Source organism: Juglans microcarpa x Juglans regia, chromosome 6D (assembly GCF_004785595.1).
Source record: "Juglans microcarpa x Juglans regia isolate MS1-56 chromosome 6D, Jm3101_v1.0, whole genome shotgun sequence".
NCBI lineage: Eukaryota > Viridiplantae > Streptophyta > Magnoliopsida > Fagales > Juglandaceae > Juglans > Juglans microcarpa x Juglans regia.
In genome coordinates, this window is record NC_054604.1 from 29,442,221 (window position 1) to 29,462,966 (window position 20,746).

General features: G+C 35.3%; 2 protein-coding genes across 2 annotated transcripts; both read right to left on the reverse strand.

The window, feature by feature from the left end:
• Nucleotides 1-2,061: 2,061 nt before the first annotated feature.
• Nucleotides 2,062-14,633, reverse strand: LOC121234878 (dynamin-related protein 5A-like). Its single transcript, XM_041131011.1, has 16 exons — nt 14,271-14,633; nt 13,345-13,408; nt 13,146-13,253; nt 12,796-12,897; nt 12,334-12,384; nt 10,430-10,491; nt 8,937-9,027; nt 8,731-8,795; nt 5,813-6,007; nt 5,568-5,687; nt 5,290-5,360; nt 4,954-5,179; nt 4,304-4,354; nt 2,750-2,978; nt 2,515-2,654; nt 2,062-2,400 (listed from the first exon to the last, which is right to left on the reverse strand). Exons 1-16 carry the CDS (start codon nt 14,397-14,399, stop codon nt 2,272-2,274), a joined length of 1,833 nt encoding a protein of 610 aa, XP_040986945.1. The 5' UTR covers nt 14,400-14,633; the 3' UTR covers nt 2,062-2,271.
• A 4,064-nt stretch (nt 14,634-18,697) lies between these two features.
• On the reverse strand, nt 18,698-19,288 carry LOC121235516 (subtilisin-like protease SBT1.5). Its single transcript, XM_041131861.1, has one exon. It carries the CDS (start codon nt 19,286-19,288, stop codon nt 18,698-18,700), a length of 591 nt encoding a protein of 196 aa, XP_040987795.1.
• Between the last annotated feature and the right edge of the window lie 1,458 nt (nt 19,289-20,746).

The window sequence follows — 20,746 nt, forward strand, 5'->3', positions numbered from 1 at the left end:
AAGAGACCGAATGAGCTTTTCGACCACAAAATGACTAGTAAACAGAGTGAGACACGAGAAAATGGCCATACACGAAAAGCAAACAAACCCAAAAACAACAAATCAAAAACAACAGGTTGTAGTTACCGAAAACAGAAAACAAAAAAAAATATGGGGGCTCAACTCTAAGACTCTGAGAGGAGGTTTGGTTGGACGCAATAATAAACAACTGAAGAAAAATCAGCAACACAAACTTCAGAAAAATCAACAACACCAACTGTAAAAAAATCAGTAACGATAATAACCAGCTTACCCAAACAAATTCATACCCATTTCAAAATTTCACAAATTTATACTAAAATACTCAATACAAAGCTTATCCAAATAAAATTTCGGTAGTTTTACTATCCCAAACCGAGGGAGAGTACTGTGTTGTTGAGCCAAGCCGATAGAAAGAGGAAATTGCATAACCATGGAAGATCGACCCAGGAACAGAAATAAAATCGATTGAGAAAGAGAGAAGAGGGAGAGGAGTTTCAGAAAAGAAAAATGGTAGACGGAGAGAAAAGGGAGAGACGAGCGACGGAGCAAGGGAGAGAAGAGGGAGAAGGGTTTCAGAAAAGAAAAATGGTGGAAGGAAAGAAGAGGGAGAGACGAGCGACGGAGCGAGGGAGAGAAGAGGGAGAAGGGTTTCAGACAAAAAAAAAAGGCAAGAGAAAGAGGGAAAGACAAGAGACGAGGGAAACATGAGGGAAATGGAAAACACGAGAGAAAAAGAGAGGGGCAGATGGACGGATGGTCATAAAATATTTATTTGATCCTTCTACAGGAACTCGCCAATAATGACGAGAGAAGGAGATTTACTGTAGCATAAATTAGAAAAATATAGCTTTGCCTATTCCAATGCAGGGATTTTATCTCAATAAAAATTATATTTATGTATATTTTTAAAAGAAATATTTAAAAATGTTTAAAAAAATATTTTAAAAAAATACAATTTACACGCACCTCCAACAGTAAACAATGGGTGTCATAGTAGTAGCGTCCATAAAAAAATAAAAAAGTTTTTTTATAAATATAAAATTTATCTGTTTTTTCAAATGAGTATACTAACTAGGGGTGTCAAATCGTATTAACGGGTCGTGTTCGTGTCGTGTCAAAACATGTATATTATATTATATAAGTCAACCCTAACCCGACCCATTAAGCTTATCGTGTCAAAATCTCAAAGCCTAACACGACCCATTAATATAACGGGTCGTGTCGTGTCAACCCGTTTTGACTCGTTTATGTAAATAGATTGAAACAGATCCAAAATTAATCCATTTTATCTAGTTAAGTTTAGCATAACTTTATATAAATATTAAAATCACAATATCTATAAAAAAAATATAAAACTAACTACAAATCCAAAATTACAATCCAAACAATAAAAATATCGAAATTCAAATCCCAACAATTCTATTTTTTATGTATAAGGGTATAATTGTAACTTTAACTTTCTTAACGGGTCATAACGAGTTGACCCGTTATCAACCCGTTAAGCTATCGTGCCTTAACGGATCAACCCGTTTTGACCCGAACCCGTTAAGGATAAACCTTAACCGTTTTTATCGTGTCGTGTTCGTATTGAATTAACGGATCGTGTCACATATTGCCATCCCTAATACTAACATCAAATATCATTTCTGTGAATTTATTAATATCACACGTGCTATAGAATGGCTCATGACGAAGGCATGGCCGTCATGCAGAGCCAGATCAATGCCAAATGAGGCCTTGGGCAAAAAGTTAAAATATATATATATATCTTTATATTTTTCTTATAACTATTAACTTTTTTTTTTAAGATAAAAAGATTATATTTATCAACTTTTTGGGTATTTATGGCCTTTTTATAAGAGAGGAGAAAGAGACTATGTGCAAACAAAAAATATTATTCTATTCTCAAATTAATACTACCATCCAAGTCACTTAAATGATAAAATTTAAAATTTATCTTTTAAATTAAATTATACCATATAAATAATGTATTAAATATATTATCTACACTGACAATAAAATTTCAGAAAAGAAAAATAAGAACTAATGACGCATTCATATATAATATTGAACGTGTAAATTGTAGCATACGAAGACGACGAATCACCTCTTTACAACTAAATGATACCAAAAAATTTAAAAAAATAAAAAAGTAAGAAGAAAAATAGAACATAATTCGGAAACTACATACAACATGACAGGCTGACGTGTAGTAGCCAAATCCATCGGACAAAAAGAAATGACTACAGCTCACTTGGACCAAGCAACTGTATCGATTTCAGATTGTGCAGCCCTGTACAACTCCAGCCTCTTTGCGAGTGCAGTACGTCGCTCCATGATGGCCGGATCCTCGTTCAGTAAGGCTGATAGCCGCTTCGGCTGCATCAGGAGGATTTTTTTAAAGCCAAACATCCATCAGTTTTTGCTTAACGAAAGATAACAATTTCACCAAAAATTTTGCTCCAAAGACGTGAAAGAGGGATCGATTCTCACCTCCATTTTACCCAACTCCGTGAAGAAGTGGACAAGTAGGTTTCTTTTGGCCTCCCGCACTTGGCAATAAACAATGGACTTGGGAATTGAGTTTCGCAAACTTGCGCAGACCTGATTGACATACGACAATACGGTTGTCCCTGTTTACAGAGGCATCGGATAAATCAGCTAAGAGAAACAGAGGTAAGATAAAAAAGACAAGTTCAGGCACAATTGTCTTAGTTGTAAGACTCACCAATTCGCCTAAGATATGAATCATTGTATCTATCAAAGATTGAATGTGTTGGGTTGCCACCCTTTTCAACATCTTGAGGAAGTTTCCGAAAGAAATCAACTGTCAAGTAACTACACTCCATATCAACAAGCTGGAGTGTTGCTTTTTTGCTTTCTTCCCTCATCCGGTCAAGTGATTCAATAGCTGCATTTCCAACCTCTACTCTGAGGCCAGGGTACTGTTTCAACTCCTGCGGGTCAAGCAAACTTACACTTAAAAAAAAGCTTGAAAACTTGTGATCCTCGATCCAAGAGAAGGGTTAAAGGAACCGGGAAAATGGGGAAGGGCGTCTAGTGCCTAATGTCTTTTTACATGATTGGAAAGAGTGGAAAGAAAACCTCTTCTGACCCGATTTCTGAAGCAGCAAAATTTCAATTTTTAAGGGGCTCAAAACACAATGATGCAAAAAGTACATGTATTCTTGAACTGGGCGTGGCCTCATGTGCAGGTTCAGATGCAGGTGGGTGAAGGTGCGTGGATGTTGACTGGTATAGGTAGCCTCATGTGTTGTCATCAGTCAAGCAAATGAAGGTCAACTGATGCCAAAACGTTTGCCCAAGCTTTTGGCATAACCTTAAACTACTTTACTAACTCAGATAGCAGGCAGCTTTCTCCAAGATAGAAACAAGGGGCTCAAAAGCTCCAAGTTCCAAACTTTACGATAATATCTATTACTTCGATCTTTTGAACATAATATAGGTTAAATACATCAAACTTCCACTTCTGAATTATAAAATGTACACAAACTGGCATCAGTTGTTAACTGCCTCTCATACTTCTTTTTTGTCAAAAGAAACTGTCTCTCATACTTCATTCCAATTAGGACTTCTGCTATTCCAAATTTTGTAATATTATTCATAGAGGTTCTTAGTGGGATTTGATCCTATAATTACATGCAAATCTTTATGACCGCACACTGTTTTGTAAAGGTGTCAAGATTTCTGCAAATTTTCAATTTTTTCCATTGACCTCTACAATATATTTCTGCCTCTATTGTTATAGGAAAAACAAGGCGGAAATTGGATTATAGATATATCTTCGTCTTCTTGATTGGACCAAATTTGTTTCTAACATAAGAGCAGCACTGCACACACTTAAAATATGAGTCACTGCCATGTATATCATTCAATCAAGTCGTTTCAGAAATGCCCATACTTTTTCTGAGTTATTACTTGTGAAAAAATTGAAGCTGAAGGGATTCTTTTACAATACTGTATTTTCTTGGGCTTCGGCCATTATTTGTAATACAGACAATTTTCATGATCTGCTTGTATCTCTCACTAGTACCTAGATGTAATTAGGTTTCATGATCTGTTTGTATTCTTCTGGGGTACTCTGTTACTATAATTATTTCAATAAAATTTACTTTTACCTATAAAAAAAAAAAAAAAAATACTTCTGAAAAAATTGACATAATGAAAAGGTCATCTAGTTAGATTCATCACACAAAACTTTAAGAAACATTCAGGACAATTATAATGGCAAGAAATAAAATTTGGCATGTTAGGAACATACTAGAGTTTCGCTGATAGCCTTGTGAATTAGATCCTTCAGTAGGGCATGGACCTGGAACCATAATAAAACATAAATGAGTCATCAAGAAGCAAGAATCATGATTCAGCAAGGAGTCAGAATTTGGATATGAAGGAAATTCGGCAACTCTATACCGAAGATTTCAGGTAAAATTTTTTCATCATATATTAATCCACTGCCTTTTACAAAGCCATGATATGAGACTTTTGGCCAAAGCAGGGTTGACTTTCTCAACCCAACAATCAGACCCATTATGTTTCATCTATGTTTAATCTTTCCAAGCAACAGTCTATTGAACTATTGGGTGAAAACACCACACAAATGGGCAGGCCCATCTATTAGGGGCAAATGGTCACATTCGTCAGATGATTTCATGATGGTGTTGACACTGCCAGAAAAATTGAACTTCGAAAAACAGGCGTCAATAGGAGTGAGACACCCATCAAATTGGTATACATCCTACACAGATTGATGGCGATGCCAACATAATACTCTGACTATCTTTTAAAGGGTCTACATTGAGATGGTTAATAAGAAACAAAAAGAAGAACCAATTATAAATGGGCATGAAACATATGTCAAGTAGAATTTTGGTTCCTCAATATATGTTTCTCCTAAATTTTAATGCATACCGCATCAACAGCTGCTTCAGCAGGACCTCTGATGGTAATTATAGTTGATTCTATGAGACGACGATATCCTTGTTCAGGAGCTATTAAATGAGGTTGATATCCATCAGCCTCGGTTATAATCTTCCGTATATTTTCCATTGCAAGTTGCTTGTCAAACTGCAACCTTTTGAGAGCAGCAGGAAGCTGGTTATCGAAGACATTGTAAATTTTGTCACCACCAGGACGCCTGCAGACAATATTGAACACAATAAATTAGATTTATTATAGAACCTGCATCACAAGGAATCCCCGCTGTCTGCCCTTAATCAAGGACGATGATGAAAATATGAAACTTACACCCCATCAAGATGGTCCTTGTATGTTTGATCAAAAGCACGACAAATCTCCATGATCATGTACAACTTTCCCTGCATGCCATTAGCAATTAATAACTAGTAAATCCTACAGAGATGAGGATCTCCTGAAAAATAAAGAGGCCAAGAAAAAATTGTGTGTGTGTGTGTGTGTGAGAGAGAGAGAGAGAGAGAGGAAGCTTATTATTCAGTTTGATGGTAAACAAAGCTGAATATTTAAAGGTTAAAGCAAGCCAAACTAGTAAGAAAGATCAAACTCACTCCAGCATCTGCAGCAACTGGCTTTCCAAGACGACTCAACTCGGTTTCAAGTTCTGAAACTGTTTTGTTAATAAGGGACTGAATGCTCGGGATTCTGGACTTGATTACAGTTTCTAAATGCTGAAATATGAATCACTCGATCAAGTCAGGACATAAACATAATAACTACATCCAACTACAACTGCCACATTTTTTTCCACGAAAAAAAAAAAAAACTAGAACGGTAAAAATATCGATTAACCCACCTTCGAAAGCATCTTTGCCAGATGCTCAGAACCCATTCTGTGAGCTAGGTGCTTGTATTCAGGGGTATTCGAGAAATATTCACGCTCTCTACGCCGAGCAGCAATCATGTCAACATTCTTGTTAATATCCGCTTGCGACCGATTCACAACACCAACCCAAGGAAATTTCAGCCGATAAGACTTCCCTTCTAATATCTAAGAAACAAAACACGTGACTCAAAATTTAGAAAAGCAAAGCATGTAATGCTTCTAGCTGTATAACAACATATAGAATTCATATAAGACATTTAGATAATCTCAATTTTTATTGAATGAGCGGGCACCTATTCATATATTAATACTAGCTAAAGATATGGCATGGGCTGGAATACCAGATCACAACAAATTCAGGTATCTGGGAAACAGGGACAGCCAGTCAGGAGACGGAGAGGGTCCTTGGCAAAAGTCTGAGGTTACTAGAAAACTATCCCAGTGTACTTTAAAAATGCGGCTTCTCTGGACCCCTCTCAAAGTTGTAAGCACCATCAGCACCTATTATCATGCATATGCAAAAGTTTGAGGTTACTAGAAAACTATTCCAGTGTACTTTAAATATGTGGTTTCTCTGGACCCCTGTCAAAGTTGTACGCACCATCAGCACCTATTATCATGCATATGCAAATGTATCAGGCCTAGTGGCATAAATATCCCCATCTTAATTAATAAGACATCCAGGAACCATCGGACCCCTCTGATGGACATGATGCAGATAAGTGCCTCAAAATGCTTTTGTTAAGGGAAGACAGATCCTCGATGCGGTTCTAATTGCTAATGAATGTTTGGATAGCAGATTGAAGGCTGAAAACGCAGGAATTATGTGTAAGCTGGATATGGAAAAGGCATATGACCATGTAAATTGGGACTTCCTCCTATATCTATTGGGTAGGTGTGGTTTTGGTTAAAGGTGGAGGTCTTGGATTAGGTGGTGCATCTCTACGGCACAGTTCTCTGTGTTGATTAATGGCAGCCCCGAGGGTTTCTTTCATAGTACTCGTGGTTTGAGACAAGGGGATCCGTTATCTCCTTTACTTTTGTTATTGTGATGGAGGCACTAAGCAGGATGATCTCAGCTTTGGTGGCTAATGGTTTTGTTAGTGGCTTTCAAATTGGTTCTCCAAACAGGGGTATTACTACTATCTCTCACTTGTTGTTTGCAAATGATACGCTGATTATGTGCGAAGCTGATCGGGACCAGTTGCGGGTTGTGAAGGCATGTCTACTGTGTTTTGAAGCAATGACGGGTCTAAAAGTGAACTATGATAAATCCAAATTGGTGCCGACTGGAGAGGTGCAGAATATTAGGGAGTTGGCTGACACGTTGGGTTGTAGGATAGCTTCTTTTCCTATGATGTACCTGGGATTACCTTTGGGTATAGCTTCGAGGGCATGCTCGATTTGGGATACAATAATTGAAAAAATAGAAAGGAAGCTGTCAGGGTGGAAGAGAATGTACTTGTCGAAAGGGAGTCGGATTACTCTGATTAAAAGCACACTTTCTAATCTACCCACTTATTTCTTATCCTTATTCTCTATTCCAGCAAGTGTGGCGGGTTGTCTCGAGAAATTACAAAGAGATTTTCTATGGGGTGGATTAGGAGAAGAGTTTAAGTTTCATCTTGTCAAATGGGAGAGGGTATGCCATCCTATTTCTAGTGGCGGTTTGGGCATTAGAAATTTGTGGTTGTTTAATCGGGCGCTACTTGGTAAATGGCTATGGCGTTATATCAAGGAACCAAAAGCTCTATGGAGAATTGTAATTGAAAATAAATATGGGGCTTTAGGGGAGGGTTGGTGTACTAGAGAAGTGAGAGGGGCTCATGGTAGGGGGCTATGGAAGCACATTAGAAAAGGGTGGGAGCTATTTCATCGACACACTCGGTTTCAGGTGGGTACAGGTGACAGGATCAGATTTTGGAAGGATGCTTGGTGTGGTAACAATGCTCTTCAAGAGTTGTTTCCTAGTCTATTCCTGTTAGCAAGTGCCAAAGAGGCTACAGTGGCGGAGCTTATAGGAATCTCAGGAAGGAGTTTTCACTGGAATATCAATTTCAACCGGGCGGCACAAGATTGGGAGATGGAGACTTTTGCAGAGTTTTATAGTTTTTTGTATTCTTATCGTCCAAATATCCAGCATGAAGATGGTCTGTGGTGGATCCCTGCAGGGAAAGGGGTTTTCACTGTTCGTTCCTTTTATAAGGTCCTTGCACAAGTGTCAGAGACACAGTTTCCCTGGAGAAGGCTCTGGCGACACAAGGCCCCTCCCAAAGCTTCTTTCTTTGTGTGGACAGCGGCATTAGGCAAGATTCTTACCACAAATAATTTGAAAAAGAGGATAGTCATTGCAGATTGGTGTTGTATGTGTAAAGGAGGGGGTGAGTCGGTGAACCATTTACTTTTACATTGTGAGGTAGCCAGGACGCTTTGGAATGAGGTGTTTAAAAGGATGGATCTAGCATGGGTTATGCCGGAATCCGTAGTGGATATATATTGGCGTGTTGGACTTCTATCTGAGGTGTGCACCAGATCAAAGCGATTTGGAAGATGATTTCTATCTGTATCATGTGGTGCCTGTGGCAAAAGAGAAATGAGAGGACGTTTGAAGACAAGGAGAGATCGTTGGCGGAGCTAAAAGTTTTCTTTTTTAGGACTCTTTGTACTTGGGCCATTGCTGTGGACTTTAATGGCATGGAACTTCATGATTTCTTAGTTTCTAACGTGCCCTCGTAAATAGGGCATACTTTTTTGTAATGGCAACTGTTGCCCATTCTTGTTAATAATACTTATTTTTACTTATCGAAAAAAAAAAAAAATTTCCTCTCTTTCGTAAGCATAACTGAAGCATCACAAATCATTCTGGGTCAGAGATCGAGTCAACTTACATCCACTGCATCAGTACCCTTATCCATAAGATCAATCTTTGTCAACACCCCGAGGGTTCTCTCCCCTGCAAAATGAAAATGGTAAATCAAGAACTAGAACATTGAAAGAGCCCCTCCTACACATAATGAAAATGGCACTCATTAGGGTATACATGAGTTGTGAAAAGAGAAGATGATACTGTTGAAAGAAACAATATTGGGGTTACCTGTAGGGTCTACTTCACGTGAGATTTTGATAGCGTCGGATGTAGCAAGATCTTGATTAGCGGGTGAAATGGCCAGAATTATACAGTTGGGCTGCATAAAAGTACAGAAGACAAAACAATAACATAGAAATTTAGCTTCTAAATCATAAATAAGGACAGGCTAAAATGCAAAAGAATTACTCCTAACATAAATGGTGAAAAATCATAACTCATGGAGAATTTAACCCAAGAATGGACCAGCAAAATATAGGAACCACATTGATCAACAGAAAAATATGTGAATAAAAAACAAAAGGGTCTAAACATAATAGGAAAGAAGTCTTACAGAATGGTTTGAGCCTCTTTTTTTTATAAGCAATAAAAATTTAAATACAGAGTGCAAAAAGCACCATCCACCTCTGGTTTCCTAGAAATTGCTTACTCAAAACCAAACTCTTAAGGAGTTTACCATCTTCAGGGCAATGTGATACTAGAAAAGCACAGGTAGAAGCTCTGAACTCAGAAGATAACCAACATATTAGATATGAATGAAAGACTGTGAAGTACCAATTTAGGTTTTGATTATCCTTGTCCTCTTTTTCTCTAAGATTAGAGAGGAAAAAAGGGTCTCCAGTTCCATATCCACAATCTTGAGGGACCGGAAGAATATTTGGCTATTGTTTGGTAAGTTCAATTTCATACTTTTTCAACTTCCAAACCATAAGTCTTTCAATCTCAAAAATTTTTACTATATCAATTTTTCATCCAACCATTTACCTAGATTTCAGTGAAAAGTCAAAAACACAAAATCCAGAACAAATTTTGCAAAAACCAAAACAAAAATATCCTAAAAAATAATATCTAAAAAACTTTTTTCAACTCTTCCCATCCACTTTCACAAATCTCAAAACAAACATATTTCAAGAAAGAGAAAGTCTACTTTGCCTCCCCAACTTGACACCTCCATTTGACCGCTAGTCAAAATTTTTTTTTTTTTTTTACTTAGTGGTTAAGGAAGTGATTTTAAGTGTATTGGTGTATTTTTTTTATTTTTTAAATATATTTAAATATGTTAAAAAAATGTGAAAAGAAGAAAGAAAAAATTTTACGCTGGGCGGTATGCCCAGCGGTCAAAATGGGGCGGCATAGTAGCCGCCCCCTTCAAGAAAATTATTCAGATTTTCCTATCTACCCTTACAAAACCCAGTAAAAAAATGCATCTCAACATTTTCAAAAAAAAATCTCAGAATTTCTTAGCCAAACATGGCTCTTATATTTAGGAAAAGTTTCTTAGGCACCCTAAAATTTGTTCAAATCCAAAGAAATTCACATTACTGAAACACAAACTTAATCTATCAAACCACTTTAAGAAATTTTCCGGTTTACAAGAGTTTAGAATGTTGCACGTGACCAATACATAATTTGGTTGCTCATAAAAATTCATACTTAATTTGATTGATTGGTTATTTGCACAAAAAAAAAAGAAAAAAACCACTACTTGACACAAATATTACCTTCTCAATGTAGGAGCGAACCATATTCTCAATGTCGTGCACAATACTGTCTGGTTGGCCCTCTATAATACCCAGAAAGTGTAAGATACAATATCCTCTCATTCATATATACAAAAAAACAAGGACTTTTTTGTTGAATAGAAATTAGAAAGCCAAGAAAAAGAAAGGAGAGCCAAAAGGTTCCAACAGAAAGATAAGCCAGCCAAATAATTCTACAATACTTAGGCTGTGTTTATTTTGACATAAAATGAGGACAATCAGAAAATGTATTCAGATGAAAATATTTTCTGGAAGAATTGCTGATTTTTCTGATGTTTGATTGGTACGTTGAAAATGATGCAGAAGTGTTCGGTTGCATTGAAGAACATTTACTTAATTATATGACTTATCAACAACAATTTTGATTCATCATATTAATATAGTTTAACAATGTGATACCCCATATGATATGGATAAGAGTTGGTGGTGTATGAGGTCTCACATTGTTTGGGAAGGGGAAGTTCTTGTTCTTTATAAAGTTCCAATGAGGCTCCAACTATATCATTGATTAGTCCTTTGAAGTATAGGCCATGTGGTTTGGCCTTCCATTAGGGCGTTACAAATTGTATGAGAGATTATCCCAACCAGAAATGTGGGACTTAAGCCATGCCACCTACAATGGACAGGCCCGACGAGGACGTCAGGAATTTAAGGGGAGTAGATTGTGATATCCCATATAATATGGTTAAGGGTTGGTGGTGTATGAGATCTCACATTGCTTAAGAATGAGAAGTTCTTGCTCTTTATAAAGTTCCAATAGGGCTCTAATTGTATCATTGACTAGTCCTTTTGGAGTATAGGACATGTGGTTTGGGCCTTCCATTGGAGCGTTGCAAACAATATTGAAAATCTAATAACTTTTAAGATAATTTACACTTAAAAAATTTTTCAGTAAAAACTTCGTTGTAATAATAACCTTGGTATGAGTTTATTAGAAATCGAATAATCCGTTAATTTTTTCATCAATCACCATCAACATAAAAACACATACCCAATCACAGACGCCATGTGCTAATTTAGTTTAAGAATTATTTAATTTTTTTTACTGGTACCGGGTGTTCAGGAACAGCGTCCCGACTAATCTCGGGGGTGCACAGGCCCTTAGCAAGAAGTTTTCTGCAAGTGCACCTCGGATAATTAAAGGATTTTTCCCTCAGTCCAATAGCTCCTAGAGATTTTTTGCACCCAAGGGGATTTGAACCTTAAATCTTTTGGGGGGGGAGGGAGCATACCCCCAAGCCCAAGGCCTTTAATACTTGAGCCAACCCCTAAGGGTTTTAAGAATTATTTAATTAATTTTTTTTAATAAATAAAAATGTATTTTTAAAATAAAAAGTGAATTTTATACTTTTAAAATATACTTTTATTATAAAAAATATTTAATTAGATTTTTTAAGAAAAAATCGACATGTGGCTGTTTATGGCTGGGCCACATGTTTTATTTGAGCAAAAAGCATCTATCTTTTGTCTGGGTGGAGAAGAATGTGTGAAGCAAGGAGTCGAAAAGGAGCAAATCATTTTCCACCCTAGACACAAGATTCCCATTGACCCAGAAGTCCTTTTCCATTGACCTCTATTTTCTGCCCTTTCCAAACAGACCAATAGATGAAAGCATTTCCCCCAAATATTATTTTCAGCCGAAACAAAAACAGCCTTAGCGTGTAGATTTTTTTTCACTTTTTTAATGAGTCTTTTATAGGAATACATTTTTTGAATAAGTCACAGCCTAAATAATGAGGGCTTGTGGTTTCAAATTTCCTCTCCCTTCACTTTTCTTGTGCTTCTCAGCAACAAAACAGAAAAGTGACAGAGAAGAATGTCAGTAAATGAATCACATAACAAATTAAGACACAAGTGTAACTTACCAACAGCTACTTTCGTAAGCCCAGGAAGGTCAATGAGCGTCAAGTTGACAACTGCCAAAAAATTTGAGAAATCAGAATAAAATAAAATAAAAAATTGATAAGGAAATCAGAACCAAGTAAATTATAACATTAGAACATATTTTCCTATACAACAATTTAATATTAATTAAAACATACAATCAAGCACAAAGGAATGACTTCGTGCCCACATTAGAAAATATTTTCATGCATAAATGATAGATTCTTTTTTTTTTTTTATCAGTAAAAGCATGTAAACATAATGATTTTTTTTTTGATAAGTAAATGGTAGTATTAATAGGAATAGGTAAAGCTCAAGTACACAAGGAAGTACATAAGAGATAAAACCTATCTAGTTTGCTATAAAAGAAACATAAATGATACATTCATGCAGGCAGAGTTAAGAAAGAATGAACCAAAAATAATTTTGGATTTCTATCTTACCATTAGGAGAATAAATGCTGAGATGAATAGGAACACTGGAGATTTGCTTGCTACGGCCAGTCTCTCGATCAGTCTCGTCTTGAATCTCCCTCCTTACAGCAGCTGCACAATATCATTAATGAAGATGTGTAAAGCGAAACAACATTAAAAATGGTTACATTCCTCTCTCTCCCTCCCCATGAATAGTTTGCATGCATGTTGTCGATATATTAAGGTATGGCATGATGTCGCATATGATGATTAGAAAATCTTTAATGCAGCTTAATAAATTAAAATAAAACATTAATGGCATTTTCACATTTCAAACTCAGTCCATAAGTTAAAAACTTTATGAGGATAAAGAAATTTACAAAAATCAGTGAATCTTTTCCTTGGAAGGTGGAGAAACTCTGCATATTCTCTGCTGCCTTCCTCACTTTTATGGAGCTGCAAGACAAGTGGACGCCGAGTAACAATTCCTGCATATAATTTACACTATTATTTTAACATTCAACATGAAAAATAAGGAAACAAACATGTATATATAAATTTTTGAGTTCCATAAATTACCAGATCCACGAGGTAAGAAGTCCTTTCCAACAATGCTCTCCAACACAGAAGACTTTCCCGAACTCTGTGGGATAATAAAAGACAGAATGAAATTACAATTTTTCTTCAGGCATGGATAAATGGCAAATATTCTCAATGAAGGTTATATATTTGAAATCATTATGATCTTTTCCCCTTCAGAAACTTCAAAAGAGTATCTAGAAACTGCCCTGAATGCATAAACCAGAGAAATAATAACAATCATCATCCTAACTCATCATATTATCAAGTGTGTTAGCTGACGGAATAAAAAAAAGTTCATACATTGATTTGTAAATGAGGCAAAAATACAACTCAATAAGTTCTAACCATAAAAAGTTAGGTGATCTTTAAGTGGAGCTGCAAATCTAATTGACGGCTCTACAAGGACATGTTAAATGAGGAAAGCACCAAGAATTGAGTAGCAGAACAAATAATAAATACCATCCTCAAACTGTTCAGTAGCCCCCGGACAGCAACGAATACTGCTCAGGAGAACTTGAGGAGATAATTAAAATCCAAAAGCGCTTTCAGAATCATTTGACATCTAAGCAACAGAATCGGGAGCTTTAAATGCCGGTCATAATTTTATTGTCCATAACGCGACCATTGATGGACACCTTCATTTTTTAACTTTTCATAAACCGAAATCTAATTTATCCAGCTTGGTAAACGGCACAGAAGTTTTAATAGGATCCCAAAGAAATTTAAAAACACGGACACACCTACGCAAACGGATATTGAATGTTTCCAAAACAATTGAAAGAATCATCATTTTTCACAAAATACGAGAGAGATTTGAGAGATATCAGCTCAGGCTACCAACCGAAGCTCATAGAATAGAACAAGCTTGGGCTTCCTCAGTGCAAGAGGAAGAAGAGAGAAACAGAGAGAGAGAGAGAGTTGACCTGGCCACCGACGACGGCGATCGCGGGGAGGGAGTCCCATAGAGTGGGCAATGCACTGGCTTCACCGTGGTCACCTAGGGCGGTGCAAGCTCTCTGGATTTTGTTCACCAAAGTGATCAAGTTCTCCATTTCTGATCAGAACGGAGCCTCTCAGAGCCGCCTCAGGTTCAGAGCTGCTGGATCGGACGGCCGAAGAGAGAAAAAGATCTGAGAAAGTGATACGCAGGCTGAGAGAGAAAGAGATTGACTACTGGGGAGGGGTTATGGCCGTAGAAGTTGAAGCTTGTAGTCGTGAAGGAAAGGAGGTGGGTGAAAGTGATGAAGCGCGTTTAGGAAGAGATGATAATTTTTAGGAGAATTGAGAAAATATTTAAGTAGGAGAACGTTTTGAAATTCAATAGACGTGACGTGACCCGCCAGCTGTACCATATACAATGGATAGATTTTTTCTTTATAAAATGGAAAATACTCATGGTAAATCCAACGGCAGTGGGAAGGAGATACTGTATATAGAAAAAAATTCTTTATTTTTTTATTATTTCATGATATAATATTAAATGATAAGTTCATAATTAAAATATAATAAATAATTTTTAATTATTTATTATTACATTATAAGATAATAAAAGAATGATAAAAGTTAAGATGATAAGTAACATTATTTTTTTATAAATAAATAAAAAAAGTGTTGCGACCATTTCCTTTTAAAAGGAAAAAAAAAATTGTATAAAGTATTTTTCAACATATTTTCTTTGTCTTTTTAAAGAAAATTATTTCTCTTTTTTTATTTATTTATTTCATATTTCCTACATATTTTCCATAACTAACTTGAATTTTAGAAACAAAATCTTTAATCACACTAAAATTTAATTATGATTGTTGAAAAAGTATAATTGCTAGAAAAAAAAAAACGCAAAATCTGAATTATTATTTAAACAAATATGGCTCACCATCTTTTGGAGTGGGGTAGGCAAACGGCACAAATGGCATTTCATCACAATATTTGTGGCAAAGACAACCAATATAAATCGAATGTTTAGAGGACTGCAACTTTGTGTTCATCAAGGAATACAATATCTCATTTTAGAAAATGATTCATTGTTAATGGTTAATGTTATTTAAGTCTCATTTGTATTTAAAATCTATTTCAACTCATTTCAATTTATTATTTTAATTTTTTTAAATTTTCATATAAAATATAATAAATAATTTAATTTTTATTCTACTATTCACAACTCACGTCAACTCATCTCTAAATCTAAACTACTCTTATATCTACTGGAAGATCTATACCCTTTTTGGGAAACCTCATCATGGAGATAAAGGACCAAACGAAGAAGTTTCACGGCTACACTATTCAACATACTATACGTGACGGGAATGAGGGTGGCCATAAGTTAGCAAAGTTTGTTTGAAATGTAGATGATATTTGTATGTGGTGGGGATCTTTCCTAGAATGTATTTCATAAGTCCTCTGGTCTAAGAAATACTTGTAATGTTTGGTTTGTAATGTATGTGTTTTGTCATTAAAAAAAATAAAAATAAAATGTTTAGACTATCATATTTCTAATAATATAGACTTAAGAATTGGTGTGATAATATAGTGTCGTTTGGATTCAAATATGAGTTGAGATGAGTTGTGAATAGTAGTGAAATTTATGAGTTAAATTTGATGAATAGTAATGAATAATAAAGAGATGAGTTGAAATGAGTTGAGATGAGTTACGAATACAAACTGGATATTAAGTGGCGATATTTTATTAGCTAATTTAAAAAATTAAGAATTAATATAAAGTCTATAAAATTGTAAATGGACCGCAAGAAGTTGCTGGTGTTTTACTTGTGAACGTATAATTTTCAAAAAGAAGCCATTATGGTAATCACTTTATGGCCAAATATAGCACCGTCCAAAAGACTCTTCGCTTGGGCGTGTATGTTGGGTCATGTCATCGTTGTCATGGTACCACGCCCTTACCTTTGAATCAAGAAATCCGAGTGGCTGGTCATTTAATCCCGTTTACGTATAAAAAGGTTTAGTTTGATTTTATCTTATTATTATAATTTTTTTTAAATTCTCAAATAATATAATAAATAATTTAATTTTTTTAGATTCTAAAATAATAATAATATTAAATAATAATATTCTAATAATATTTTATTCAACTTTCATCTCAACTCACTATTCAAATCGTACTTTAGGCCCATTTGAATAGTAAAAGTATTTCATCTCATATCATCTCATTTTATCTCATTATTATAACTTTTTATAAATTTTCACATAAAATATAATAAACAATTCAACCTTTTTAAATTTCAGAACAATAATAATAATTAAAAATAATATTCTAACAATATTTTATTCAACTTTCAACTTTTATCTCATCTCAACTCAACTCACTATCCAAACGGTAATTATCTAATTAAAATTAATTTATGAAGAACTAATTTGAATATATTTAAATTAAGAAAATATTATTTTATTATAAAATTATGAAATAGTTTTAAATTAATTGTAAATGAGAAATACTTTATACAAAAGAATTACACAAAAATAAACTTATAAACTAATGTGGCTTGATGTGATGCATTAGATTATAAAATTAATTTTATTGTAAAGCATATTTAATGGATCGCATAAAACTATATTAGTTTGTAACTTTACTTTTAATATAATCTATTTGTATCTGTAATACTTTTCATTAGAAATATATCATATATCGACAACTACAGGACAACTTACTACAATCGGTGTGGACTTAAAAATTTCAAATCAGCCACTATAATGTTTCTTCCTACTTGAAAAATACTATATGCAATCAGTTTGGGGAACCGCGGTTGCCCTCATGCGCGGGACGAAAATTCCGAAGCTCATCGGCGCTTGACCCTCACGCACCACCAAGGAGCTCTATGTCGTTGCAACGCGTGGCAGCTCCCGAACCGACGACTCTGGATCTCCCAAGACCGACCGTCGATTTTCCCTTCCGAAGCGTTTTTTGTGCACTATTTTTTCCTTTTTACAGTATTTTCTCTATGTAATTTATTTATGCATTGTCTTTATTTTCATCTCAACTCACTATTCAAATCGTACTTTAGGCCCATTTGAATAGTAAAAGTATTCCATCTCATATCATCTCATTTTATCTCATTATTATAACTTTTTATAAATTTTCACATAAAATATAATAAACAATTCAACCTTTTCAAATTTCAGAACAATAATAATAATTAAAAACAATATTCTAATAATATTTTATTCAACTTTCAACTTTTATCTCAATTTATCTCATCTCAACTCAACTCACTATCCAAACGGTAATTATCTAATTAAAATTAATTTATGAAGAACTAATTTGAATATATTTAAATTAAGAAAATATTATTTTATTATAAAATTATGAAATAGTTTTAAATTAATTGTAAATGAGAAATACTTTATACAAAAGAATTACACAAAAATAAACTTATAAACTAATGTGGCTTGATGTGATGCATTAGATTATAAAATTAATTTTATTGTAAAGCATATTTAATGGATCGCATAAAACTATATTAATTTGTAACTTTACTTTTAATATAATCTATTTGTATCTGTGATACTTTTCATTAGAAATATATCATATATCGACAACTACAGGACAACTTACTACAATCGGTGTGGACTTAAAAATTTCAAATCAGCCACTATAATGTTTCTTCCTACTTAAATGCTATATGCAATCAGTTTGGGGAACCGCGGTTGCCCTCATGAGCGGGACGAAAATTCCGAAGCTCATCGGTGCTTGACCCTCACGCGCCACCAAGGAGCTATATGTCGTTGCAACGCGCGGCAGCTCCCGAACCGGCGACTCTGAATCTCCCAAGACTGACAGTCGATTTTTCCTTCCGAAGCGTTTTTTGTGCACTATTTTTTCCTTTTTACAGTATTTTCTCTATATAATTTATTTATGCATTGTCTTTATTTTCAAGAAAACAAAAAAACTCAAAAACATTTGTCCCTTCGGATTTAGGTCCAAAGGGTGTTGTCCCCCCTCCGCTTAGTCGGTGATGTTGGAGTTTGATTTCTCCATACTCAACCTAGTTGGGTATGAAGTTTTATGTTTGGTTACTGTGAACTCTGTTGGGAACAGAGTTGTGCTATCTCTTAGATTTCGGTCTTTAGAGATAAGCCGTTTGGACTAGACCATGTCAGTCACAGTAGTGTACTGAAATTCTACTAACGTTTGTAATTGACTTGTTGTTTAAAGTTAAAGTTGTATGTCCTCTTAAATGAATGGAATGAGATCATTTTTATAAAAAAAAAAAAGGTTTGGGGAACTGCAGGGAACCCTCGCCCCATGGAAAATGAAACGAGGCGTTTTGGGCCCCTTTTTCTGTTTATTCCCTTAGTATTTTTTCTTCACTCCGTTTTCATATCCCTCCATTCGTCTTCAACAAGTTTTGTTTTCACTCCAGCCACCATTCCTCTTCAACCCATTCAGCACGGCAACTCCCCTTCGTCTCTGCCTCTCCCTCTCGGAGTTAAAGCCGACCCGCCATAAACACTTTACACTAGGTATGATTTTTCTATTCCCCAGCTTGACATCGGCGGGAAAATCCTTGTCAATGGTGCAGGCACGGGCGGCACCTATCGTAGTCACCCAGGGAGCAATATTTGTGACAAAGAGTGCACCCAGACCGTCGTTACCAGTTGAGGCAAAGACGAAGACCTCGGAATCGTAGGCTCTAAAAGCGGCAATGGCGATGGTGTCAAGGTAATATGGTACGAAGACGACGCCTACACTCAGGGAGATGAAGTTGACTCCATCAGCCACTACGGTGTCGAATGCTACGAGGGTCGTAGTAGCCTGAGTTCCAGCAAACATTGTAAGAGGCCAAGCGAGCTTTGGGAGCCATGCTGGCAGCAACCCACGTGAGTAACAAAGGGTAGAGGCCGGGAAGATGTAACTAGAGCAAAAGTATTTTGTCGATGAGCTTGCAGTTGCAGGAGGAGGAAGGGAAGTCCTTGGTGGTGACGCCATGGAATATGTTGGAGTATATGTGGATGAGATGGCTGGTGGTTCATGCTGGTGGTTCCGTCCTCGTTTTCCTTAATGCAGAGAGTGAAGACTCGTACCAGAGCTGATGGGTAGGGAATGGAAGGCTTGGCATCGGGTTGGACTTTGACTATGTGAGTAGTCTTCTTCTGATCATCTTTAATAGTGGAAAAAAAATAAGAAGATGCGGAGAAGGTAGAGATGGGTGAGAGAAGAAAGAGTAGGAAGAGGATGAGAGAGGGAGCCATTGGAGGGAAGAGTGAGATGACTTTGGAAATGCAAATGATGGTGCTGTGTCACGAAAGAAATTTCTCTCCATTTTTATAGATTTTATTTATTTATTTTTAATATATCTCGATTGACGTCACACAACCGATTCCCCGAGGTTCCCAACCCCCGTTGCCTGTAGCCAAACTCTCATTTACACTCCAACCTTGGAGTTGGGAGTTCGCTTGTTTTCATAAAAAATTTTATTCTATCTTATTTAATTATTATAATTTTCTTAAATTTTCATATAAAATAAAATAAATAATTCAACTTTTTCAAATCTCAAAACAAAACTAATATTAAAAATATATATTCTAATAATATTTTATTTAATTTTTAACCTTCATCTCATCTCATATGCGAAAACAAACGAGACAAATCCAAAGTCGCCAATGAGAAATCCCATACCTAACTAAAGTCTCGTTTGTTTTAGCAGATGAGATAGGTTGAGATTAAAATAAAATGTTGAATAAAATATTGTTAGAATATTTTTTTTAATATTATTTTTATTTTAAGATTTGAGAAAGTTGAATTATTTATTTTATTTTGCATTCGGCTTCAATTGCATTCAAAACCCATATCAACTCATCTCATCTCATCATTACAATTTTCTCAAATTCTCACACAAAATATAATAAACAATTTAACTTTTCAAATCCCAAATAACTTTTTCAAATTCTCATACAAAATATAATAAATAATTCAACTTTTATTCTACTATTCACAAATCATATCAACTCATCTCTGAATCCAAAATATTCTTTAAAAAATTTGTAATGATTAAATAAAATGAGATGAATTTCAAAAAATTGTGAAAACAAACGAGACCTAAATTTCAAAATGTCCAACGGTTATTGCAATTCAAATTCATAGCAAACCCACCCACCCAACACTACTTGGAGTTCAAAATAATTCCACTCAACAATGCGCTTTGCTCACTAAAATATCACTCTAATAAATTTTATTCATTCTATACCTTGAGAATATAATTTTTCTTTTGAAAGGATCACCCTTTAGACTGCTCCCTCCCTTTTTGCCTATTCCAATTGCCATTTGCAAAGCCTCTATCTTATTTTCATTGCCTTTTTCCTTCAATTTTTCCCATATATAGACGAAATATAGTCAGCCGATCATCGTGCAGCCTTCACCCACCACCACACACAATTTTCATGGACT

What these genes read in the sequence shown, in the direction of transcription:
- LOC121234878 (XM_041131011.1), bottom strand. Translation starts at nt 14,399, where the DNA reads ATGGAGAACTTGATCACTTTGGTGAACAAAATCCAGAGAGCTTGCACC. An exon ending in TTCGCTCCTACATTGAGAAG is followed by an intron (nt 9,028 to 10,429) that starts GTAATATTTGTG and finishes ACTTTTATGCAG; the next exon opens with CCCAACTGTATAATTCTGGC. An exon ending in ACGTGAAGTAGACCCTACAG is followed by an intron (nt 8,796 to 8,936) that starts GTAACCCCAATA and finishes TTCATTTTGCAG; the next exon opens with GGGAGAGAACCCTCGGGGTG.
- LOC121235516 (XM_041131861.1), bottom strand. Translation starts at nt 19,288, where the DNA reads ATGGCGTCACCACCAAGGACTTCCCTTCCTCCTCCTGCAACTGCAAGC.